We start from the raw sequence: 26,924 nt of genomic DNA, 5'->3' as shown, positions 1-26,924 counted from the left end.
TAGGCTCAGTTCGAACCAGTGGGTACCAGTTAAGAGTGTAAGATCACAAAGAGAGACATGGGTTGGGAAGCATCACCCTCCCTGTGGGTGGGTGCCCAAAGAAGAATAAGAGTAGGAACCATTTGGTGAGAGATCAGACTTTTATTGTGGATTGAGCTGAATAAGGCTCCACAGATGTGTAATCCCTCATTTTTCTTGGTTAATGAGCAGAACCACACCGCGATAAGTTGAAACCGCAAAGTAGTGTCACCCCCCCGACATCATTTTCATGCATGTGTATCCACCTGAATGTTTTTTTTTTTAAATGTGAAAAATATTCATACTTTACATATTTAAGACAAATATTACTGCAGTACACACATTTACTTAAATCTTAATTAAATCTTATATAGTAAACTGGACTGTAGACTACAACTCCTGCCCTCATTGGTTGATGGTCATGCTGGCCGAGAGACAATCACGTGGTGGAATACCCATCTCCCTTATGAAACACAAACACTGTAAGATAGACACAAGATTTAACTACCGTGTCTCTCCACAATATAGCCTTTTATTTTAACGTATTTATGTTTTTTTTATTAAATAAAAAAATCTGTGATACACTGAGGGTGCGTTAGGGGAGGCACAAAGTAGCGAGGGATCACTGTACTCCATCATTCTGGCCTACAGGAAGTAGTTTCCGGGGATCATAAAATCATCTGGTAATTACAATTAACACAGCGAGAATTAAAGACAAAAAATACGGGCCAAGGTACTCGTGGAATTTTACTGGTAAAATAACTAAATGAGGCGAAGGTGAAGAGGACATATCAACATCAGGCAAACCTCCACATTCCCAGGGGTGTTTGGAAATATCATACCGACGACATGCACTGCACTGATCTTGAACTCCCCATCTCCCATCTCTACCCCTATTTCAACGTGCCATTTATACACTTGACTTCTCATTAGGGTGCCAAGAAGCCTGGTGCGAGCAGGGACAAGCCACCATATCACCTCAAGCCCCTCATCTCGTCAACTACCTCACAGCACTGCGGGGAACGAATAGTGTGGCGGGTGTGTGCGCACACTTGCTGCTAATCATATAGCATCCCGATGGCAGACTGAAACACCAACTGGGCTGCCGTATTCCTCTTTCCCCCCACCTCGGGAGCGGGGCGTCACAAAAGGCTGACATGCTAATAAGACCGGCAGGCTGTCTTGCCAAACACCATCAGGTAGGAGTAAATGAGGCTTTGGGGTGTGGCAGCTACGCGTGCACGTTCATCTGTCTTTGAACTTCATACAACAGTGCGCGTGTGCGTTTGCAGCAAAATTTGGTGGTGAGTTTTACGCCAGACAGTGATGACGAGGGGAAGCACAGCATCTGACTCTGAAAACGCAAAGTAGGGAAACAAGATGCCACAATGACACAGGAGACAGGCGCCATCGGTGATTGTTTACATTGTTATCCAATTAACAGACCATAAGAAAGGAGGCATCTGTCAACAAACAAAGCTGTTGTTTTTCTGCCGCTCTGCCTGAGCCATACTCTCCCTCCCGTGCCACCACAGCCCCACACAACAGCGTGCATGCATGAATGCGACAGACAAGGACAAGCGCTCTTGCTTGTTGTTGCTCACAACCCTGTGTCAATGAATTTTTCAATATCTACCTACCTACCTACCTATCTATATGCATATACATATACTTATTAGCGCTGGAAATATTATCGATACATTGCGATACAAAGTGACGCAATATGTGCATTGCAATACTATATTCAGGTTTTGAAACGCCTAATATTCCTAAAAAAATTATTTTTTTGAAATCAATCCGCTCCGGAGTGACTTTCGTATCAAGATTTTTGTCATATTATGAATCGTGTTTTACAGGTAAATCATTTCAAATGCTTCAAAAACACCACATTACATGTTACAATACATTACATTTGGAGTGAGACGATGCTACAAAGCAAAAGTGACGGCAGAGGAGAAGGGCAAACAACAGAAGAAAACTTTATGATATTAAGATTTCCTTCCTTTCTGTAGTCATATCTTAGATTTTCGCAGTGTTCAACTCATCCGTAGTAAGCCCCTATATGCATTAGCGAAAAGTGCCAAAATATCCGTCCTAACAGCTATATCAGCGAGCAGTAGAATCTCATGTTGTGTAATTGGGAATTTAGAGTTTTAAAGTTTTGTTTCCTTTTATTTCGTTTTGTTTCTTTTATTCTTCAAAATTAAAGCCAGATAAGGCTATTACATTGATGTCAATATTTTATTTGGTGCAATTATGTTATAGTTGTTTTTTAATTCATTTTTTTTTAAATTCGTAGAACCTTGGTGACTATGCCTCCTACTCTTCCTAGACCACCTCCTCCAGCTAATGTGCAATGTTAATTGAAATGCAGCCTTCATGATTCGGCACACATTTTTACCACTGAGCAATCCATGAACCATGTGCAACCTAAATCATGGTGATTGTTCCATATGGCTCACGGATTAAGTCTAACGAAACCTGGCACTCTTGAACACAAATAAACTGTCGTTCAAAAAACATTTAGGATCCTTGGTGGGCACTTGATTCTGAGTTGAGCAATTCCATGTATTTTTATGAGGCATAATGTCCAATATTTATGTCATAAAGAGCAATGCACACTCACTTATTTCGAGCCTAGATACGGCATGTTGTCCATGATATAATATGTATGGTAGCGGTGTTAACATGTCTGCCTCACAGTGCAGAGGTCCTGAGTTTGCATCTAGCTGCGGCCTTTCTGTGTGGAATTTCCATGTTTTACCCATGCCTGCTTGGGTTTTCTACAGGTATTCCAATTTTCTCCCACCTTTCAAAAAACTCCCCAAACATTTATGTGTTGGCTATTCTAAATCATGACTCGCCCAGCAAAATAGCATGAGTTGTTTTGTCAAGAGGAATGGGCTAAAATTTCACTGTCTAGATGTGCAAATCTTGTAGACTGGAGGCATATCCCAAAAGACAGAAGAGAGTTCACAGAGTCTTAACTCATGTTCTATTAACAGTTGTAGAACAAAATCATTTTGCTTTCACTTTACAGTTGGCTGTTATTTGTGTGTGAACGTGTAAACCTGACAAAATGGAAAAGGTGAAAGTGTCCTAGTACTTTTGCAAGGCACTGTAGTTTGCTGAGTCAAAAACAACAACAAAAACAAACCGCACAAAACAAAAACAACCAAAATGTGGTCCCTTTTCATTTCGGGTTTCGGATTTGAATGCACCCTCGATCAGCCCACGGAAAGAATTATTACAGTCAACTTTATTTTGCAATTAGCTTGACTTTGTCTTTCCTGTCGAAGCCTTGATGAGATCAATCATTGACTGACTGGTAACAAGCTGAAGCTAGCTGGTGCTGCCTAAGTAGCATAAGGCTTCCTTGGACGTATGTCAGCGTGTGTGTATGTGGGTTGTACTACATTTCTGTACATGACAATGACGTTATAAGCAACATTTTTAATCAGAATAGCTTTTTTATGCCAAGTAGTGTTCCCTTAGTTTTCATTGGTGATAAGATTTCAAGCAACCACTAGCAGTATGCCTATTTATGGAAAGTAGGGGTTTGACTATTTGTTTTTAACTACAATTTTTCTAGGCTAGTATGTCTCTTAGTACCATTTATGAGGCCCCAAACACAGTTCCCACCATTGCAAAATGTAAAATAAATACCAAGCTATTGATAATAGGCAGTGTTCATCAGCGGCCGTGGAGGTGGTGGATTGCAAGCAGACATGGTCAAATAGAGAGGTAAAACTGCAACAAATTAAGTTATGGTCGCAAATGATAGCCCACTATAGAGTGAATCTGCAATGACTGTAAAATAATTTGTTTTAGCCATGTGAAGCGTAATTGTGATAAAATAAGGAATGGTATCTTTTTTTTTCAGGCACTTTGATGCAATTGGGTTTTTTTTTCCTGCTCAGACAAACCTTTAAACTCTACAAATACTGTAAAAAAAATGATGAACAGTTGTATTTTAATATTGTGTTTTCCTTGTGTCAATATTAAAAAGGATAGTTTTAGTTGTACTTAATTTTTTTACAGATAATCATTTATGCTGGGCGTGGCAAGTAGGGGGAGTGGGCACAGGATGTTTTCTCTTTCCTAGGGGGGGCTTTGTAAAATATATTTGAGAAGTACTGCAGTAACACAATAGCAGCAGCAGATTTTATTCACACAAGAACTGGTTCAAGTTAATTTTTCAAACAAAAAAAAAATGACACGACAGAAAAGAAAGATAAAGCAAACACGGTTCAAGATGTCAACAAGATGTCCGATTCTAACAAAATTAAATGTGCAGCTGAAGTAACGCATTTCTAAGAGGCTATTAAAGGTCTTGTATATTAATTAAAACCAAATAGCCTATCCGTTTTAAATCAATGTTGTGTAGTGTTTATTTGGCAAATTAAAAAAAGCAGCGGGAGATCATTATCGGCTGCCAGGAGCATTGACAGCACGTACCGCCATGGTGTGAACACTAAAAAGGCGAGTACATAGAACTACAAAAGGAAGCGCAACACATCATCGCACAGACAGAACCGGGTAAAGGGGGACCGAAGAGGTAAATGGGAAATGTGGAAAAGGTGTATTGACTATAGTTCAAATTTATGAACGTGCAGTGATTTAATAAGCTTAATATAGAACTAAAATGGACGTAAGGGACTGTGTGGCACTGAGGGGGAAGAGAAGGAGAGAGGTAATCTGAGACAAAAGGAAAGAACGTTGCAGGGACTCGGAGGTAGACTCGGAGACAGGCGATGGGAAAATGCAAAGACGGCAACTTTTAAAAAGAAATGATCAGTGTCAAACTAGCCACAGACATTGATAGATCTTAAGAGGGAATGGCACTCGGCTGGCGTAGGCATTACATTTTATTATTTTGAGGGAATGCAACAGAGGGAGCCACTTTGGGTAAATTAAACTATTCTGAAATTACACTGCGAGAGATGCTTTACTGAAAAAAAAACAAAAAAAACATCCGTACGACAGATGTAAAATCTATTTCAATGCAGTACACAGCTTCTTTTGTGCTTCTGTTTATTGTTTCAGAATCTCATGTTTTGTCTGAGAATCAAGCTGGAAGACTGCTTAGTCGAGCGGGAAAGAGTACAGTATCGAGAACGAGGAAAGGCAAATAGTACGCTAGTATGACTCGCTGTCTGACGACGCCGGGAAGGCTAGCAACTAAATATGTTCAATTTGTCAAGAGGGACGGTGACCTTGGGCCTCTCAGTAGAGGCTTGCTAGGCTTAAAAAGGCAGGAAAATTGTTGAATGATGAGAAGTGATACATTAAGGCCCCACCTCCTTTCCTTTTTTTCAATTTTGCAGACAGTTGTAGAAAGGGTTAGTTCTCTGAGCACGGCTAAGCCCCGTACAAATGATGCCAGTGTAAGGCCTGCTGTAGTGCTGAGGAGATAAGCCACTGGGACCAAATCCTGATGAGGAGTCCAAAAATCGGAGAGGGATGGGCATTGATTGCCGCGGTTTTTTCAAGAGGCAGCTTGAGCAAGAAATTCTGGACATTTGATCTGTTTGATGTATTGTGTACACAGTATACAAAATACATCAAACAGATCCACGTGATTTATTTCCCTTTCACTTTTTTTTGGAGGGTACGGTTTATTTAGCCAGAAGTGCAATGGAGGGCAACTAGGTTGATGGATTGGCTTGAGTGCGACAATGGTAGAGACAGCTGTGGGTATGAGACATTAGGACATGATGAAAATAGTACACTAAAGGAACAAAAAAAGTACGATCAAATAAAAGCATGACATGAGACCAAGTTGTATAGAAGTAGAGAGAAGATGAAAGATGTCAACAGTTGTGTGGAATTACAAAAGCAATAGTGCTCCATCCTCTGATCCTGGCAGAGCAACAGTGAGAGCGTCTGGATGGGATGGAGTCTTTCTATGCTCTCCCCACTTAAGCAATAGTGCTCAATCTTCTAATCCTGGCAGAGCAACAGTGAGAGCGTCTGGACGGGATGGAGGCTTTCTATGCTCTTCCTCATTTAATTACAATTCAGGGCTGTGGGATTAGACAAGGGCCTGTGTTCACAGCCTCATACTGGCGCTCTGCTCATCTGCGTTTTCCTGAAAATCCATCACTTTTCTCAATCATTGTCTTTTTAATAACGACTCCATGTGTCTTCTCCAACCAGTTCCCCATCAGGCAGCTCCTCAGATTAATTATTTTCTTCATCTTAAGACCAGTGCACACACTGCGCCAATGATGTCGTGCCGTCAGCTCCGGGCGTGAATGGCGAAAACATTTCTATATCATACAATTGATAAACTAATTGTTTTTCTAAAAAGAAAGCCTGCTGGGCAAAAAAACTGGAAGTGTGATGTCATTTCCAGGAAAACAATTACGAAGCTGAATGGAAACTACAAAGTCTACAAAGCCAGTGCCATCCACGCTATAAAAATTCCATTGCACACCATCAGTGTGATGGTGAAATACGGAGAACCGGTGGCGACGGAGCTTATCGACTTGTGTGCAGCAAGCTTCAACTTTTTGTTGTGTTTCTACTGTTTCTCTTGGTTGTCTTCTCTCCTACTTCTAAGATTGGGTTAACACTGCAGCCTGAAGTGACCCAATTCCTAAATCCCAAACAAAACAACAATAGCGGACCAGGCAAAGAAGTTTGAATATATTCTGAGGTAGGGAGAACAAAGTGTATTTTCTGTGTGTGTGCGTGTGTCTCTCTCCTCTCAGTTTGCTCCAAATGTCTGGGGGAGACATTGTTGTCATGACACAAAATACCATGGCCGAATACTGCACCTTTCCCGCTCCTTTCCACCTTAAATGTCACAGATTGAAAATATTGTGGCTCCGGTGTGAAAGCCATTCGGCAATCTGTTGCGGTATTTCCAAAAACACCAACGTTAACTGCGTTAACTGTGTGTGACCTCATTGTGGGACAGTTTTGGGCCATTTGGCGTTCACACACAGTTCACATTTATTTGGAAATGTGAACCACCTCAAGAAAAAAAATAAATAAATAAAAAAATCGGACTTCACAAAATATTCAAAATTGAGCATTAAGCCCTGCAGTGTGAACGTAGCTTAAATCCTGCCAACCTATTTTAGCTGGAATTCCATTTGAACGGCAGACATCATTATCTCAGTGTATAACACGTTTATTCATGACTATGAAAAAAACTGTGAATGCTTAAAGTAGTGCTTGAAAATATCTCAATGTTAATTGTGTGATAGTGACAAAATGAAATGCAAGCTTTGCATTAGTGTGGGTAATGGCTTGTGGTGTTTGTGCGTACTGGTCTCTAAAGAGCGTTGCTGCACACTGCCTGGGCAAGCCCACGCAAAGAGAAATACACACCTCACTGCTACCGCCACATCAACTCTAGATTAATGGAAATTTACGTTTTTTGTTTGTTTGTTTTTTCTCCCCTGCAGCATGGCTAATTAACACCTACATTTAAAACAGTGCTCATTAGCCTCTTACCATAGCGTGGCGACCAGGCACTGTTAATGATTGGGTTTGCAGTCAGCAGAAGAATCAGAGACTACAACTATTGGTGCTGACAACTGTATCCTCAGTTATCGTGTACTGTATTCACAATAGGCACACTAATTGGTATAAACTCAAGTAGTGGAAGGAAAACTTACCAGTAAGTTTTTAACTATAACTGGTATGCATAAATAAAATGTGATGCACTGCAAGCAATTGAAAAACACACAACAGCTAAAGCAAAAGGACATAGTATACATTTTATGTGAGATGTATACAAGCCCTCACTTTTCGTGGTTAATGAGGACTGACCGCCAACCCCCTACCGCCAACGCATGTGTATCATGTGTATGTGGGTAATTGAATTTTTTAAATATGAAAAGTGTATTTTACAGATTCAAGAGAAATATTATGGCATTACACATATTACTTAAATCTTACATTATAAAACCTTATACAGTTACTGTACTGTTATGCCTTTTTTCCATGTCTTGGCTGTACGTAGTCACGGTGAGTCGCAGCTGCACTATGAGTAAGAGCTACGACATCTAACCAGAGTGAAGCAAGTAGCTGGCCAAACATGATTAAAAAGCAGAGTTTACACTTGAAATTCCTATTTATGACAGAAGGTAAGAGGCTCCCAAAGATTTCTTTCCTCCTCGTGCAATCTTCTGGCCGCTCATGTGTGATTGACTCGGAAAACTTTCTCTGTATGGACAAAAAAATAAATAAATACTGCTTACACCTGATTGACAATCTGTCATTTAGCTCAAGCTGCATACCTACATGATGCAGGCACCAATGAGGAGTGGCTTAAAGCGGTACTTTTTTTTTTTTTTTTTAAGTAATTGCGGAGGAAGCCATTTTTCATCTGTCGAGAGGTCAAACTTCCTTAGCTCTTTTGTGGTCGTTCAACACTTTAAATGTGGATTTCAACATTTAGCAATCGACTGTCTGATATTGAAATGAGCATACAAGGGGGAGGAGAGAGGTATCGCTTGGTATGCAACTTCTGGAGTAACTCGTCTAGGTAAGAAGTTGGGTTGTGTAAAGAGCAGTGCCGAGTGTCCACTGCTTGCCTGGAAATAAGGGTTAGACAAAAAAAGAGCAACCAAGTCACCTACGAAGGCACACTTCAAAATAAACACGACAAATAATACATGGACGTCAAACTGTTAGTGGAGTGTCTTAGCAAAAATAAATGAATGCCCCCCCCAAAAAAGTCTTTCAATGCGTGAAACATTAAGGACGCCAAAGGTTTAAATCAGTGGTTCTCAAATGGAGGCACTAGTACCTCTGGGGGTACTTGAAGGAACTTCATGGGGTACTGAGATTTTAAATAAAACACATGCAAAAATCCTTTAAAAATAATTATTAATTGTTCCAGGAAAACATAAATTTATAAAGCACAAGTTATGTTCAGTAAATTATTCAATTTCATTTTTTTTTTTTTTTAAAGACAGATTCTCCCCCATACTATAATGGTTCGACCCAACTCATTCGGCGCCATCTCTCGTTACCTGTCAAGTTCATAATTTATTTTGTGAACACATCTCTACAATGATACCAAAAGAGGACACTTTAAGATGAATATTTTTCTGTGGACAAATATTTTTTTTAGAATTCTTTCATTCTGAGAACAGGGATATTGTTTTTTGGGGGGCAAATATTAATAATTAAGTTAATTTATTTTTGTGAACAGACCTCTACTGTAACCCCAAAACAGGACATTTTATCTTTAGTATTTTTGTGTGGACAAATATATACTTATTTTTGTGTGGACAAATATATATTTATAATTAATTCTTTTTGGGAACAGGTCGGGAACTTTGTTGATTATTTTGTGGACAGTTATTTATGATTAGGTTAATGCTTTATTTTTAAGAACAGATCTCGAATATATGCAGAACCCAATCTGATTCCACTGGAATCAAATTTGCCTTTTATTCCAATGCTAGAGGTGAAAATTATGAGACAGTATCGCATGTTTGTGGGAATATCTGGAATGGAGTCCTGGTAGTTTCACACTCTCTCGTAATCTCACACAGAAAAAAAACAACAAAAAACTCACATTTCTACGAGGGAAGGTAGTGAGGAGCTTGAACTCGTCGAAGGGGTATCCCTTGGAGGCCACAAAGTCAAAGAGGACTTGTAGCTTACAACTGCACAGGAACCGCCTTTCCAGAAACTCGCCGCTGGGTGTGCGGATTCGCAGCTTGCTGACCTGATCCACCAACTCCTCGCCAGGCTCAGGTGGTAGAGTCTGTTCCAGTGACAAACGTATGGCCTGACAGAAAGCAAACAATATGGTGAATAGAGCACACGTGAGCTAAAAAAATAACTAGATTCGTCACGATTGTAGTATGGTTAAAAGAATTGAGTTTGTGTTATAATAAAATGTTATTCCGAGAATTGTCTTCTTTAACAGAATGACAAGAATTACGGGCACATTTTGCAATATAGAGTTTCAGTGCATGTTGGGGGAGGGGGGGGGGGGGTGTTTACATACAGGCAAAATGCCCCCCCCCCCCCCGTCACTTCATCCAGTTCCTTCATCTGGGGGTATCCCCAGGCATTCCCAGCCCAGTCGAGAGACAGTCTCCCCAGCATGTCCGGGTCGTCCCCGGGGCCTCCACCCAGAGAGATGTGCTCAGAACACCTCACCAGGGAGACGTACTAACCAGATGCCCGAGTCACCTCAACTGCGAAGGAGCAGCTGCGTGACTCTGAGGCCCTCTCGGATGACCAAGCGTCTCACACTATTTGTAGGGGAGAGCTTGGAGCTTGGACCCTTATTGTGAACCATAATTGTACTTTGGAACAAACTATATATTTTAATATCTTTTCAAACATTTAAACCTGTCATAATACTAAAACTATACCTTAAATACATTTAGAATGACAGACAAAACAACTTTATTAACGCAGTGCATAAATACAAGTACAGCAATTGAGAGCATGTAAAATTAGAACAAAAAACATTTCGTTTTTATCTACTGTGCTGATAAAAGATACAAACAAATATTTTGATAAAATGCCAAATAAGAGGGCAGACATATAGGAATGCGGTACAGTAAGCACAACTTCTAATCGAAGGGAAACTTGTTCTGGACTCAGGTTGTTCCTTCTGTGACTATTTTAGTGTCTTTGGGTCGTGCTGGGAATCCTCTTTCTCAGTGACAAACACCGCCTTGTTTACATGCTCCACTTCGTCAGCCTCATTTCCTGTAAGTGCACAAAAAAGCAACAATACAATACAAGAAAGCTCAGCTGAGTACAGAACTAAAACAAAAAAACTAAGTCTCCTTATATTTCCATTTACAAGACAGACAACTATATAGTTGATGTTTAAAAAAATATCATCCATCCGTTTTCTACCGCTGCGTACCAGCAGCTTGGGCAGGGAAGCCCAAACTTCCCTTTCCCCGGACACTTCATCCAGCTATTTTTTTTAATTGCAATTTGGCCATAAAATTTGAAGACACAAATGAAAGGACTATATTACATGCTTACTGAACACATGAACACACCTGTAGACACTGGGAGAGTTTGGTCACTGTTTCTGTATAGTTTTCTGTGAAAATGTTCACAGTTTAACATTTTTTTAACTATTGCAGAGTGGGAACACGTAATGAGACTAGCTTGGTACCTTAGCTTTGTTTAGCTTCCTTAAAGCCCAAACCACAACAAAAGGCAACCATTCTCGGTGTTCTATACATGCACACAATCGCACAAGCTTCATACAAGGTACTGGCTTCTACTGCAAATATTGAACAATATTTTACGCCGGCTTTTTTGTTTATCTGGTGAAAATTCATTAGCATTAACAGGGAAAAAAATTAAAAGCCTACCTTATGTAGTAGCAGCTCCTCCCGTTCAGATAGTTGCTGCCATCTACCGTGACTGGACATGATGGGACGTTGTCAGCATTGCTTCCGTGTGCCACATTCGAGGATTGAAGATGAAAGTGTTGTCAAAAACGTGGTTAAAAGCAAAAATGACCCATTTAACCGTGAAGTTACCAAATTGAAAGGTTTATTAATTTTCTTACCCATATTGTCAAACATCTGCCTTGCCTCCTCAAGACCAATCCGAAATGGCAGCGAGACGCAGAAATGGGAGTTTCATCTGACAATAAGTGCTGCGCATGCGCAAAATCACACAATCTAAAAAAGAAAATCTTTGGTCTATAATATAGAATAATATATAGACTCTATATGAACCTGTTTCGTTTGCTGAGTTGAATTAGACCAACATATAAAATACATTCAAAAATAGATATAAATAGAACGTTCACTTGAAAGGAGCAAACTGATATTTTTAAACTATTTGAACTTAAAAAAAAGATTGAACTGATTACAACCATTGTATACTTTTCTCAGTCTATTAGTCCAGATAGATGATGAACCAAATGATCACCATAAATAGCTTTGGCTTGCCCTGAAACGTAATATATATATATTTTTTGGTTATTGTTATTTACGTGTGGAGAAGCAAAATTCAAAAGGAAAGACAAAGCCTTGCTGGAGACATTTTTGTGGAAAATTGAAAAACTCCCATGGATTGCTTAGCTGAAGATAAGTTTATTGATTCTATGGATTCCACCTTTACTTTGTATATTAAAGGAATAAACGTGCCTTTGTTGGAACAAAAGGAAACCATCACCTGCCAGATTTTGCAGGAGACTTAATCAACGCCGGTGTGTTTGGGAGACGGCATTTCAGCTGCTCCCAAGAGCCTCCCACTTGGTTCTGTTTCAGCCCCCCCCCTCCCGCGCGCTTGTTGTTCCTGTTAGGCCAGCCGGGGAGCATATGCTGTGACAACACGCCCCGGCTTTATTTACACACCATAATGCAATTATATTTCATAAGAGTGTACAACAGTAGCTCATTAGCAGCTTCTGGTCTTGGGTGGGCAGGGTAGTGCTTGAGATGTGCCGTCAGCAGCTCCCTCAGGTACAAGAGATGATGCTGACTTGAGTTAAAGGGGCCCCCCGAGAACAAACTAACGCACACATAAATAACAGATTGAGGGTGTGTATGATGGTTGGAGGTACAAATGGAGGGACAGAGTCAACCACAGACACAAGCATAAACACCCACACTTGTGAGGAGCTAGCGTCCCTGAAGAAACCACAGAACACACGTCTGGACGGGTGGGGAGCTTGGGCCCCTCCATACAAATAACCCAAAGTGCTCATCCATTCATTCTTCTGGCCAACCGCAAAGAGCAAACATGAGGAGTGAAATTGCACATGACAGTCACACAACTTCATACAAAGACTCTTTCAAATGTTAGCATGAAGAACGTACGTTCATAAAATAGCAGTTTTGGTATTTTTCAGTCAGAGGAGCGTTTCTGACAAAAGATTTCGTATTCACCAATTGCAACACGGATCGTGATAAAATGCATGACCACATTTTTAGCAGAGCGGAAAACATAGGCAGCGAAGCTTGGGCTTGGAAATGTGATATAAGTTGGGTCATTGTTGTAAAAACACACTAGAATGCACACACACAGGTCTGTCTAAAGTGGTATAATCAAGGTAGCTGGCCAGAGACTCTTTTGTTGTTTTCTGTTTAACTTAAGTGACAAATCACTTGAGCGAGCTGGGTCACCCAATACCACTGAGTGCCCTGAGGCACTGCACCGCTGAGCAAACAGCCGGCACTACACAACATTACTACTGAGTGCGTAACGGCATCGGTGGCGTCCTCGCAGAATTATTGTTTTTCTCATATGCGTGACTGTGTATGTGTGTCTTAGCCCCCACTTGGCATACAATTATTGTTTTCAAGTGAATATATGTGTTTGCGCAGACGCCTGTGAGCAAGCCTCAGTCTTTTGTTAACTTTGGCTTCAATATGGGCTTGTGTGCTGTACCAATGCAAAGCAGCTAAATAGAACAACAACTGTGTGTAAAGTTGGGCGATATCTGCGGGGAGAGGCTTCACTGTAATTAAATGATGCCGTTCTTCTCAAAAGGCTGCATGCATAATCACCTTCATTCAATGGCAGGCAACAAAACCACAATTTAATTGGGTCAATGTTGACAAAAGGTATCTTAACAAAAAAAAAAAAAAACAACGACATGGCAAAATTGCATCTGTGAAAAGAACATCTGAACAAATAGTCACGTTATAAGACCATGATGAATATTACCTCCTTTTCTTCCTCCTGCTCTTTTTTAATCTGTTCCAAGCGATATTGTTCAGCTTCTTCTCGCTCTTGAGCTTCCCTCTGAAAAGGAAACAAATAATTGTATTGCTTGTAAATTGACAAGAAAACCAAAACATGGCAATGACAGAAAATGGTGACTTTAACATACTTAGTATTGTTTAGCATTTTATCATTAAGCTTTTCACTCCCTTTGGGACAATGTGTCCCTGCGCTTTTGAAAAAAATGGCAGTGAGTATAAAATGGTGGCAATAAGATAGGATGGCATACCAGTGATTCATTCCAACACCTAGCTATAGATTCAAGTGACTACTAACAATTTTTCCATTCACAAAAAGCCAGTGCTGGGCCCTCTCAACAAGATCACTTGCCTTGTATAATTTTTCCTCAATTAACCATCTAGTACTGCAGAAATATATTGATAAGATGGGCTTTATATGTGTATTACTAGAGATTACACTGATTACTATGTATTGTAGGCATTTTCACTTCTTTGGCACATTTATATGATTATCATGATCATTATTACAATTACAGAATACCGATGTTTGGAGTCCCAAAAATTGCGCAGTAAAAAGGACAAATTAAGCCCAAGATTCATTGACAAGACGTGAGCAAAAACCAACAGCAGATATTACCAAATGTCAAAGTAAATATACAGCATTTAACTCCACCAGGTTGCAAGGTCTCCTTGCCGTTACCTTGATCTTAGATCACTCCACAAATCTTCAATTGGATCCAAATCAGGACTTGGCTGGGCCACAGCAAAGAGGTTCATGTTTTTGTCTGCTATTACCTTAATACATTTGCCTGTTAGTGGTTGTTACCATGCTGACAACAAATATGATAACAAATTTAGAATTTTTAATGGTTTTTTTTTTTTTTTTTTAATAAAATATAATGGTCAAAGTTGCCATTTTTAATTGTTAATGCATTTAAAATAAGAATTGCAGTCATTGCTTCATTAGCTTTATTTTGGTTGGTCAACGATGCTCATGTGTGGCGCATTACAGCATTAAACAATTTATGTGGCTACGGGCTTGATTATGTTCTTTCAAGTGGAGGCTAGTCTGATCGCAGTGGCAAATAAGGAGTCGCTAAGTATGCTAATCGCTCATAAGAAATGCAGAGTCGGGAAATGAACAAAACAAGTACTTCTGTGTACAGTAGACTTTCCATAGAAGTGTCCTTGCATCATTAGAGCAACATTTCAATAACATTTCTTAAGGATTGTTCAGACCCCCCTCCCCACCCTAATGTTTAACAATGCACTATAGGTTTTCTGTCAGTCTAAACCAGTGCTTCTCAAACAGTGGTGCGGCCTCCGCTTGGGGGGCACCAGGTGATGCCAGGGGTGGTGTGGATGACCCCAGGGAAAAAGCTTTGTTCTTGTCATGTGAAGTGTAATTGCAATAAAATAAGAATTTTCATCTTTTTATTTATTTTTTTTTTCCAGGCACTTTGATGCACTTGGCTATTTTTTTCTGTTTTTGACCAAACTGTAACCTGTATAAACATAGAAATTATTTACAGTTGTTGCAAGCTGATTTATATTGCTTTTTTCTTTTATTAAAATGATACAAGATTAGGAATACTTAAACCATTTTTATAGATAATTATCTCATTTATAGTCAGCGCATCGAGTTGGAGCAGTGCGAAAAGTTTTCTCTTTTCTCGCGGGGGGGGGGGGGGCTTGGCAAAAAATAATTGATCATAACTGATCATTTTTATTTAATGACTTAAAAAGTGAAAAACAATTTAATTGATTAAGGATTTATTTTCCTGGTGCACGAAATAAACAGGAAGTGATACGTGGCAGCGTGTCCACTCCTTTACAGCCGTTTTCCAACGTGTCATCACCGTGGGTAAAAGTACCTATTCCCCGCCGCCACGTCGTGAGTTCGTTTAGATCGCCGGCCGCAGGAGCTTATTTGCCTGGATCGGCGCTCGGGAGATAACGGGCTAATTCCGGTGTGTGGTCCCGACTGAGAAGGAGGTCTCACTCTGCTGCTAATCCAGCGCTCTCAAAGCGGTAGGGAGTCTCACTCAGACACATATAGAGCCCTCTCTAAGCGGTCTGATAGGGAGGTCTCACTCTGCTGCATAAACCAGCGACCTTAAAGTGGACCAGTGGGAAATCTCAGAGCAGGACGCTTTCAATGACTGTGTCCACTTAACTGCAGACTAGACTGAGGGGTGGACCTCTGCGGTGGAGACTCCACCGAACCCCTGAGACCGACTCACCGAACCCCTAGGGTTCGATCGAACCCAGGTTAAGAACCACTGCTTTACAGTATGGGACAAATCCTACTTTGCAGAATTCACTTGTCGCTGGGGGTTCCCAGTCCCCTTTAACAACGATAAGACAGATTACTGTACCTCAAAAGAGTATTGTTGCACATTTTATAAACTTGATTTATGTACGTGCAATGTCCCCAATGGGACAAATCCTACTTGGTAGAATTCACTTATTGCTGGGGGTTCCCAGTCCTCTTTTGTATTGTTCTGTCCAGTTTTGTAATTATCCAATTTAAGTGTAGTGAACAAATACTCCTGGAGTGCAAGCATTACAGTTAAACATCTATCTTAATGCCACTTCCTCTTTTTACCTGGCATATTATGTCACAGGAAAGGTGTACTGGTTTACTTGCCGGTCAAGTGCAATGCTGAGAGAAGTCAGCTGTAGTTACCAGAGCTAACAAGTCATTTGCTTTTACAGCATGTTATCTGTTCGCAGGGATTTGTTTGTATTAACATGCACGAGCAATATAATCTAAAAACACGTATTTCATGATATTTTAAACATCCCACAGTTTAATATATGCATACAAATGAACTTTGTCATATTGGATATTTACTTTAAAAAAAAAAGACAAGAAATATATTTGGTAGAGACATTTCTAACCAGGAAGTGAAACATCTTGTTGACTGAAGCGGCACTTCTCACCGCGTGGCTGCCAGGCACCTTGCATGACATGGTTCCAAAGCGGACGGCCCACGAAACAATGATAAAGAAAAAAATCTAAGGTTGTAATGAGACTCGGAGGTGAGTTGAAGGAACCCAAAAAGAGTTTTACAGACATCAACATTAACTTGAAATCCTACCATGAAAAACACGTGTCAAGAGACCACACACGGTAACTGCAATAAGAACAACAGTCTGTCAAATCAGACAGTTCCACAGGTGAATTATGTGCTACAATGTAACCGTGTGAAATATAAACTTATGTGCGCAACTGTGATTTTACAACATTAAGAAACTCAACAATAAATGCAAACGGTACATTTCACATCTAGAAACGTAAGAAGTTAGCAGCAGAAGAAAAAGACTTAGTCTAGTAGCAGTTTTGCTATGCAGTTGTGATATGTGTTAATAGCACATCAACTGCATGAATGTGCTATTCATCCAATGCACATGGTTAATTTTTATACAACGACGTGAACGTGTAATTACAGCTAATATGTTTCCATCAGGTGTAATTGTGTGGCTTGGTAATTTTACACTGGAGTGAAAGTGAAAGTAAAATCGATCAAGTAATCTGGGTACTTGAATTGGGGTAATCCGTGCATGTATTTAGGCTTGCAGGGGTGGTACAGAGGTAGTGTAGAGGCAGTACAAGGGTATTCCTCACAAAGTAATACTATCATGTGTCTCAGAAGCCATTTTTATCTGCTCGGGCAGGGCGGGTTGCTGAGAGCGCATCATAAGCAAGAAATTCCGAAAAATGTATCAAAGAAGTAATACTTTGAGGTGTGTTGTAACATGGTTAAAAGCTCCAAAACATTTAATTTCCAGGCCTTACTGCATGAGTTGCAGAGGTGATTGATCATTTAAAGTGGTACAGTGGTATAGTAGCAGTTGGCAAAATGAATGCAGTTCACTTGTTTGCCTTGAGATGGAGTGCTGGTAATGAGTGCAGAGAAAAAGACAGCTCTTTAGGACGTTTAATTGTACGTTTTTCCAGTGATCCGGGAATCATTTACAAGTCCACAGGAGCAAAAATATTAATTTTTTTTTGATTATTTTGAGCATGTAAGTTTACTTAAGTTTAGTTTCTGGTCATGCAAAGGGTTTCTCGTGTGATATAAGTGCTAAAGTGCTAACGGCATCCTAACAATGTGAACGTCAGACGCGACAGCCCAAGGTCAAAGTCAAAGTCAAGTCAAGGTGATGTTACATTTGTGTTTTTCATTTGTGTTTTTATGTGAATATGTATAATTTTAGCCATAGATAATACAAGTTTTATGTTTGCTAGTTCTACGGAGTAAATTGGTGGAAAGTGTCGATGAAACGAGTAAAGATGAAGTGGAAAACCACAGAAAACATCAATGCAAAAGACTATTGTCTCATTTGAGGGCAAGTTAGCATATAAATAAATTATAAAAAATCATCATAAACTTTACCAATTAGGATAGACATCACGGATTGTAAAAATGCATTACATTACAGTAATATTGGCGCCAGCCTCGTTTCTCAAGTCAAAGTGCAAATAGAAACATAAAAAAACCCCATAAAACACACAAACAGGCTAAGACATAGATAAGACTGCAGTTCAGGGATGTCAGCTTTCAAGGCGTATTAAAAGCAAGTGAGAAGTAGTACGTTTTTAAGAGGGATTTAAAAGCAACAACTGTCTGAACGTATCTCATGGACAGTGGTAAACTACGCAAGAGCCTTGGGGCGGCTGCTGCAAAGGCTCAGTCGGCGCAAGTCTTTAGCCTTGTCTTAGGCTGAGCCAGCAGCTGGTCAGCAGACCGAAGGGTGGCCAGTGGAGAAAGGCCAGTTCCGGAGTGATGTGCGAATGTTTCTTGGTATGGGTGAGGAGACAAGCAGCTGCGTTTGAACCAGCTTACGTTTGCCGAATTTTAAAATCACTGTCCAGTAGGACAGGAAGGTTTCAAACGTTTGCACAAGTTTTAGTGCTAAGGGGACCCAGAATGTTGGTGATGGAGCCTGGGGTGACATGGCCAAAAGTAATGACTTCTGTTTTATTGTCATTGAGGTTGAGAAAATTGGCCTTCATCCAGGCTTTGAGGTCGCTCAAGCAGTCAAAAAAAAACTGCATTGAGCCCTGGGTGGAGGTTCTAATGGGTAGATATATTTGGACATCATCTGCAAAAAAGTGGAAGTAAATCTTGTACGAGAAAATAGAGCAGAGTGGTAAGATGTACAAGAGAAAATGGATGGGGCTGAGAATAGAATCTTGGGGGACTCCACAAGTAGCTGAATTTTTCGTAACAAGAGGCGTTCGTAAGTAGAAGTACAACTGTACTTGGACAAAGTTAAGGTTAAGTCACACTTTCATGCCACACGGATGCGTTTCTTTGCTGGTTTGGCGCACAGGTGTATTTTGTCATTTTGATACCTTCTTTCGGTCAGCCTCCAGAGACAGACGGTAGGCCTCGTCTTGTTCTCTCTTAACCAGCTCTCTTGCTTCACGTTCGTCCTATGTTGAGACAACACAGAAACACAAAACATCTGAGTTGCGGTGGGTGTTGAACCAGAAAGAACCAAGGCAAAAGAAAGCACAGGATGTCAAAAGCAGTTATGTACAAACATCAAGTATGAAAGAGTAGCAACAGAGGAGAATTCATTGTCACCAGAATGTCATTTATCATGAGACTGAACCGCTTTTATGTTTCCTCATCTAGGTTTCACCATCCCTTTTTCTTTTATTCCCTTAGCTTCTCTCTTCCTGTTTGTACAGAGGGAAGGGGAGAGGCAGCCTTTCTCTGTGTACCTGCTGCGGCTGCAGCGTGCTTTAGAAAGAGTCGGACTAAATACGCGTCTATTGTGTTAACAGCGTATAGCCATTAGTTTTCTCTTTTCTGAAGGCCCATGCTGTGTGCCTGCACGGGTATGGCAAAAAAAAAAAAAAAAAAAAAAAGCTTTTTGTGACAATCGGAGACGGCTGCTGTGAAACTAAGCAGTGGGCAAGCAAAAGGATAGTGTGTATTGTTGCCTTTAGTCAGCACATGCTAAAGTTACAAATTTGTGCTCTTGGCTCAGAGTAGATGGACAAACAGTGAAGGGAAACAGTGAAAGCAAACAGTAAAGGAGGGGTAGGGCAAGCAGCATGTTATAGCAATAAAGCTCCCTTTCCTTAAACCTGTGCTTTTTAATCTTTTATTGAGCCAAAAGCAGTCAATTTTAATTAAAAAAAAACTTCATTGCACGTCACGAAACAAAAATATCACAAATGCAGGAATACTGAAATAATGAGTATCTTGTTTCAATTGACTCACAAATTGGCACTCGCTATAAAGCTATGACTTATTTGTTTGAATGGATGGAAACAGAGGGCTCAATATGAGTATATTTTGAGCTAATGCAGAGAGTACTGTATTGTATTGATTCAAGAGTTTTATTGTCATATGCATAGTAATGCATTACATTTATATATTGCCTTTCATGACACCCAAAGCGTTTTACAAAGCACAGCACAAACACACAGTAACCAGTGATGGAAATACCACACAATGAAATTCTTATTCTGTTCACCTCCCCAAGCAGACTACATTCCATGATCGGGCAAATAATAAGGTGAGCAATTTCACAAACAAAAACAGTATACATGAGGAAAAGAGAGACAAATATCATGTAGTGCAAAATATTATGTATTTAACAGCTTTCCTGAACTGTGCAGGATTTGTTAGGTGCATGTGTCCATGCGGCAAAGTGACTGGTGATGAGGCAGATTAGTGTGTGAGGGTTTTGTTCAGAATCCGGATGGCCTGTGGGTAGAAACTGTTCGCCAGCCTGGCAGTCCTGGCCCTGTAGCATCTGCCTGATAGCAGCAGCTCAAAACAGGTTGTGTTGTGGGTGAGTAATGTCCCTAATGAGGTTGTGTGTCCTTCGCAGAATCCTGGTGTGGTAAAAATCCTTCAGTGAGGGCAAGGCTGAGCCACAGATGTGCTGTGAGGTCTTGATCACAGGCTTTAGAGCCTTCCTGTCTTGTGCTGTACAGTTGCCGTACAAAGACTGTGATGGAGGTGAGGAGCACACTTTGGATTGTATATATGTAAAAGTTGTTGAGAATCTTTGCTGGCATGCCAACTTTCTTCAGTCTCCTCAAGTACAGTTTCTGATGGGGCTTTTTGATGATCTATTGAGTGTTGTGGGACCAGAAGAAATCCTCGCTGATGTAGCTGCCAAGGAATTTGAACTTGCTTTCACCCTCTTCACCTCTGTCTCATTAATGAATAGTGGAGATTTGTACAGCTCCAACTGTTGCCTTGGGTCTGTGATCAGTTCTTTAGTCTTGTCTGTGTTGAGGTGGAGGTCGTTGCTGCGACACCAGGCCACAAGGTCTGCCACCTGTTTCCTATATGCTGTCTCAACCCAAACAGTGTTCAGCCTGATGTCATCTATGTACTTAATTATGCTGGTGTTGTTTTGGGAGGCGACACAGTCATAGGTGAAGCGTGTCTAAAGAAAGGAGGTCAGCACACAACCCTACGGTGTCCCTGTGCCTACAGTTCTGGTGCTGGTAACATGTTTCTTGTATGACTGTTGGAAAGCCAATGTGACACACTTTGGTAAACATGATCTAAGATTAAAAAAAAATCTAAGATTAAAAAAAAAGTATTTTGGGTGCATAGTGATTTACAAATACATTTATTTAAAATTGTGTTATATTTAAAGTATAAATAAACAAAAGCTAAATAAAGGCTTGCTTTTAAAGATCACAACATACTTTTGCTTGTGTGTTGATGCAATATGTGAGCATACGTAATCAAGCCTGATCTGACCTCTGCACCATCAAACATCTTTAGCATGAACTACAACAACAGTTTCAACATCGTTAACTTCTTAAAATTGATCTTAAAAAAAAAAAAAAAAAAAAAATCAACACAAATATTATAGTTTCCTCAGAGGGGTGGGAAACGGGACAATAGGAGGCCACAAAACCTACAATAAGTAGTCAGTTGATGTATGAGTGCATAAATGATATAAAAACCCAGACAACTACTGGTATGACTTACGAGACAGTCAGATGTACTAAAGACACAAGTGGCTATCCAGCTGCCCCATTGTTAAGACAAAAGCAACATGGAATGTTTGAACTGAGTGGAAGTTTGCGTTTGTGTTGTGTCAATGGTCTGCATATAGTGGGGAAAAAGTGACACTTGGATAAGACTGCCCCCCCCCCCCCCCCCCCCAAAAAAAAAAAAAAAAAAAAAAAAAAAAAAAAAAAAAAACAACGAATAAAAATCCAGTACTTGGAACTAGATAAAAGTGATGATTAAAATTACAGCAAGTCAAGGCTGACTTCACCTATTCTGCCAAGGAGATGGGAATATGTCCTGTCGGGAAGAGGATTGACTCAATTTATGTTTTTATTGGGCCTAACTGATAACCACACAGCTGGATTAGGCTTTCAAAACCATTCAAAATCCAGGCTGTCTTCATGAGACATACTTATAAGGTATTTGCTTCAGGCAGGCTACACCTGGATCCAAAGTGAACACATCCTCAGGAACTTTATTGTACATTTATGCTTTGTTTCGTAACAGTCCCAACAAGCTAAATCCCTTGAGATTCATCCAATATAGAGGAGGGCACTAAATACCCCTTAACTGCTGTTGACATGAAGAAATATTAACTTAGAAAATAATTTGGATGGATGTACAAAACATTGAAATAATGTAAAGTTTGAAACTCTCAAACAGGCTGAAAGGCAAGACACCCTTTAAAAACATTTAAATTGGGGTTGTAACGCGAATTGGCCGTATGACGGGCAATCCAAACCTATGTTAAATAGCTAATGCGTTTAGAACCCCAGGTAAAAACATCACACATACATATTTTACATACATATTATAAATTGGTACCAAAATGGTGTAGTAAGTGCTACGTATATATAATATACATGTATACAATCAGAAAACATCATAAATAAGGGTTAGCTCCAGCATTGTTTCCATGAAAATCATCTTCTTACTTCACTCTTTAACATCGCTAGGAATCTTGGGACCCATGGCTAACCCTTTCAACTTTGAATTAAGCAGTAAAATGCACTATAAATATGGTTTTGTAACCACTCACAATCGAACAAAGCTTTACCGTTCCACCATTTTGAAACAAATGAAGGCAACTAATAGCAGACCATTTCCGTAAGGAGACGACGACAAATAGCAGACCAGAATTGTAATTGAAGTGTAATTACCTAAAAACGTGGAGACGAATGGAGAAATGGAGACAAAACCACAAATACAGCCAAGCCCCTAGGGTCATGACATTTTGGGCGCAAAACTGGGAAAATGAAGAGGGGATGAAAAAACTCGCAACATAAAAATGACGTAAATCAGGGTCGTTGTAACACGGAGGTCCACCGTATATTCTTGTTTATAGGTTTTCTGGTATAAGGAACAAATACAATACAGTGGACCTCCGGTTTTCGACGTCCCTGCCTTACGTTTTTTTTCACCTTACGACTTGGATCGTGACTTTTTTTGTCCCCTCTTTACTCGATTTACTTTGCCTTATGACAACTCAGTCAGTGTGCACGTGTCTACTAGGAGCAACACGCGCATATGTCACCACATGTGTCACTGCAACGTCACTACAATGCTGCTCTGCTATTGGTTGATGACACGAGTCCCTAAGATACTGGTCTACTATCGGTCGGCGTCATGGGGGTCACAAAGATGCTGGTCTGCTATTGGTCGGCGGACGGTCACAAAGATGGCTGCCTAAAGACGATCTCGTTTGAGAGTGCTTTCAATATGGTATTTATTGTGCAGTTTAGTGCTTAATTCAAACTTTAATTGATTAGCCATTGGTCACAAGATTGGTAGGGATCTTAAAGAGAAGTAAGAAGATGATTTATATGGACATAAAATACGAAGAAGGCTAAGCTAGTCTAGCCTAGGCTATCCTACCCTCACTAATGAATATGGTGAATGGACTTTCACTTATATAGCGCTTTTCTACCTTGGGTACTGAAAGCACTTTACACTAACTAGTCATTTACCTACTGATGACGCAGCATCAGGAGCAAGTGGCGGTTCAGTGTCTTGCTCAAGGACACGAAGTGAAGCCTCCTGTCAAGGTCGGCCCTCATGCACCATCAGGTCAGGGGAGAGCGCCCTTGTTGTTTTCTTTGACCTGGAGCTTCCCTGTACCCTCCCACAACAAAGATGGTCGAGTCCTCAGCAGGTGGTGGTTCTCTGCTTCTCTGCTGACACTCCTCCAGCACTTCAGCTAGCTTCCTCAGGACTTGGTTGTGGCGGAACCTGTAGTGGCCCTGTGAGAGCGCCGTCTTACAGCGTGATAAGAAGTGCTGTAGGCTTACGCTGGGAGCATTGCAAAGTGCACACCATTCCTCCCTTCTGACCCACTGGTGGAGGTTCCGAAGGCAGGGGAGCGTGTCGTAGGTTGCGCGGATGAGGAAACTGAGTCTTGCCTGTATGATCTTCCACATGTCTGAGCAGCTGATGATTCTGCTTGTGACTCCCTTCCAGGTTGTCCAGCTTCCTTGCCGACTCTGCGACATGGCTTTGATTTTATGGCGGTCCTCCTCCATCCTTGTCACTTCCGCCACCACCAACTACTTCCTTTCCTTGTGGTTGGTCTTGGACCAGAAGCGTGGCACATCTCCCCATCCCATGCCTGCTCTTCCTATCTGGACTCTGCCCTTTATCTCCTGATGTTGAAGCCTACTGATGGCTTGGTCAACCTCAGCCTGGGCATTCCACTTGCGGCCAGTCAGAACCTTGGCATTAGCGTTCCTTATAGCCTTGTCTGTGGACTCCCTACGCTCAAGGACCAGTCTGGCTTTTCCTTGCATGTAGCCCAGTTGTAGTGATTTCCCTGGCAGCTGCAGCATGCTTTTACCAAAAAGGCTATCATCAGAACCCCGAATGAGTTGGCTTTCCCATCCTTCTTACTCATTCCACTCTTATGGTTGATGAGGGGATCTCGCTCATTTTCAGGAGCCACATTACCCTCTGGTAGAGGGTCTTCTGGTAGCACCAGACCTTGTACTTCCCAGGGAGTTGGCTTTGATCAATCCTTGCCAGGCCATTACAGAGCTGTCTCATGACAATTTTCCCCATCTACCTGTCAGACAGCTCAGTGTACTGCCTCCCCAGGCTTCTGATGGATTGCTCTGCAAGGAAGAGTATCTTCTCCCCTCCAACAACAAGGGTGGTACTGTTGTCCCTGACTCCTCTCCTGAGTGACAGGCTGCGAGACTTGGACGGCTTAATCTTCATTCTTGCCCATGACATCAATACATCCATCCTCTTCAGCAGTCTTGATGTACATGCCGCTGTCTGAAGGAAGGGGGTAACGTTGTCCATATAGCTCCTTAGAGGGGGGAGCCTCTGACCAGTTGGTAGTTTGCTCCCTCCTACCATTTGCCTTGCACCGATGAGAATGACCTCAAATGCTGCTACAAACAGTATAGGGGAAATAGCCCATCCCATCGCAACTCGTATATAATACAGTTATCAAATTTCCTTTTAACTGTTTCCCCTCTTTCATTCTATTCCCCCATATCGAGCTCCTTGCCTGCATATGTAGGCACCTTTTTCACCAACACATCCTCACATGTATGTGTCCACTTCTATACACGCATGTCAGCATGCAGGACAGAACGACGCATAGACGCACACAGCTGTAATAGAAATACAGGCAAACAACCCACAAGATAAGCACAATTATCACTAACGTTATACTGTAAGTAAAAAGAAAAAGTGTCATAAGACTCTACCCATCAAAACTTAAATATTGTGAAACAACGACAGACCTAGTAAAGTATATTACAAAGCAACATTAGTATGAGACAAACGAACTTGAAAATTATGAGAAATAAGCGACACGGCAGAAAGCACTACCGGCTCATAACTGAAGACGTACCGTACCGTATCATGTGGCGTTTGCAATAGAACATCAGCCTGGAGTGTCGCTGAAAAGTCCAATGCCGCAGTCAATAAAAGTAAAGAGTTGTATGTCAGTTCGAGGAGACCGAATAATTCTGGCCGAGTCCTTTTTGTTTGTCAAGGATCCCGCGGGAACCTCCAAGGCAGGGTCTCAATTGGACTCCCGATGCTGATTAATTGTGCCCCGGAGTTGGTCGATAGTCCACCATAAACGCGTTCGCCACCTCGGGTGGTGCAAAACATTTCTTAATGCCACATTCTTGTGTTATCTGCAAGCGGGCAGGAAATAGCAAGGCTGTTTTCAGAGAAGGATTGTACAGCTAGGCCCGATATTTAGTCCGCTCTCCCACAACCTCCGAGGAATAATCTTCGAAAATCTGAACAGGGGTTCTGTGATATTGCAGACTGCCCCTTCTCTCCCGTGCCTCTCAAATGATCAACTCTTTGGTCTGGTAGCGATGAAGACAAATGATAACCGGTCTGGGCCGTGAACCGGGTGGTGGCTTGGCGATGGGTGCCCTGTAAGCACGGTCCATTGCCAGAGGGGAATGAAGAGCCTCGCTGCCCACCACCTTGCTCAGGAAGTCGGGAGAAAAAGCTTGTGGGCCTAGGTTCCTCGCTGGATTCTGGGACACAGACGATTCGAATGTTATTTCTGCCAGTGCAATCCTCGAAATCTGTCGTTTTTGCTCTTAGCTTAGCTTTCCTCCAAGGCGGCACACCTCACTAACAAGGATTGAAAACGCTGGGCAGTCAAGTTCGTTTTGTTTTCCAAGGAGTCGAGACGATGCCCATGCTCAGAAACCACAGTCTGTATTGCAGGTAATCTAGTTTCCAGAGCCGCTTAATATCGGCTGAGATGCTATCCGAGATGTTAGCCCAGTCCTCGTCCAGTAAACCAGCGATACTAGCTAAGCATGAGTTGCTACATGTGGCGTAGGGCTCCGCGTCAACTTTCTTCGATGCTGTCGAGGACTTCAACATTGCGCTTCAGCTCTCAGGGATAAAGAGGGGAAAGAAAACGCTTAACACTCTGCTTCGTTGAAGGGTTTGACAACTAAAACAAATTTAAGCTACAAGGCACTGAGACTACGCAGCTTTCTACATGCTAACCAAACTGGAAGTCAACATTAATGCATAGATGAATTACACTTTCAAAATTGAACATCACAGAAATGAATAACCTTACTTGGGCCTGTGCGAAAAGGTGGGGCATCAGTACTTTCAGTATGACCCCCTCTAGCAGATCTTACAGATTCAAAATGCATTCTTTAGCTAACTGCAAATATGTGGAATATGTTTAGGATTTTCCTCACATTCTTTGCTTGGGGCAAAGACTTCCAGGTGAAGGCACAGCTCTTTTAAG

The 26,924-nt window shown here is 41.2% G+C and overlaps 1 protein-coding gene and 1 pseudogene across 2 annotated transcripts in view; both read right to left on the bottom strand.

Annotated features, from left to right (window-relative positions):
• The window catches only part of faf1 (Fas (TNFRSF6) associated factor 1), a 105,744-nt gene that overhangs the window by 5,053 nt on the left and 73,767 nt on the right, over window positions 1-26,924 (bottom strand). For both annotated transcript variants that reach the window (XM_088426134.1, XM_088426135.1), the window contains exons 16-18: window positions 19,036-19,116; window positions 13,654-13,731; window positions 9,563-9,778 (exon numbers count right to left, since the gene is read on the bottom strand). In XM_088426134.1, the coding sequence (XP_088282260.1) occupies window positions 9,563-9,778; window positions 13,654-13,731; window positions 19,036-19,116 (375 nt within the window). The remainder of the gene's footprint in view (window positions 1-9,562; window positions 9,779-13,653; window positions 13,732-19,035; window positions 19,117-26,924) is intronic.
• On the bottom strand, window positions 23,652-24,889 carry LOC148417478 (uncharacterized; annotated as a pseudogene).

Source organism: Hippichthys cyanospilos, chromosome 10, assembly GCF_059441005.1.
Source record: "Hippichthys cyanospilos isolate Australia breed blue-spotted pipefish chromosome 10, RoL_Hcya_1.0, whole genome shotgun sequence".
In the NCBI taxonomy this organism is placed as follows: Eukaryota; Metazoa; Chordata; class Actinopteri; order Syngnathiformes; family Syngnathidae; genus Hippichthys; species Hippichthys cyanospilos.
Note: the sequence above shows the minus strand (reverse complement) of the source record. Positions and strands in the feature narration are given on the sequence as shown.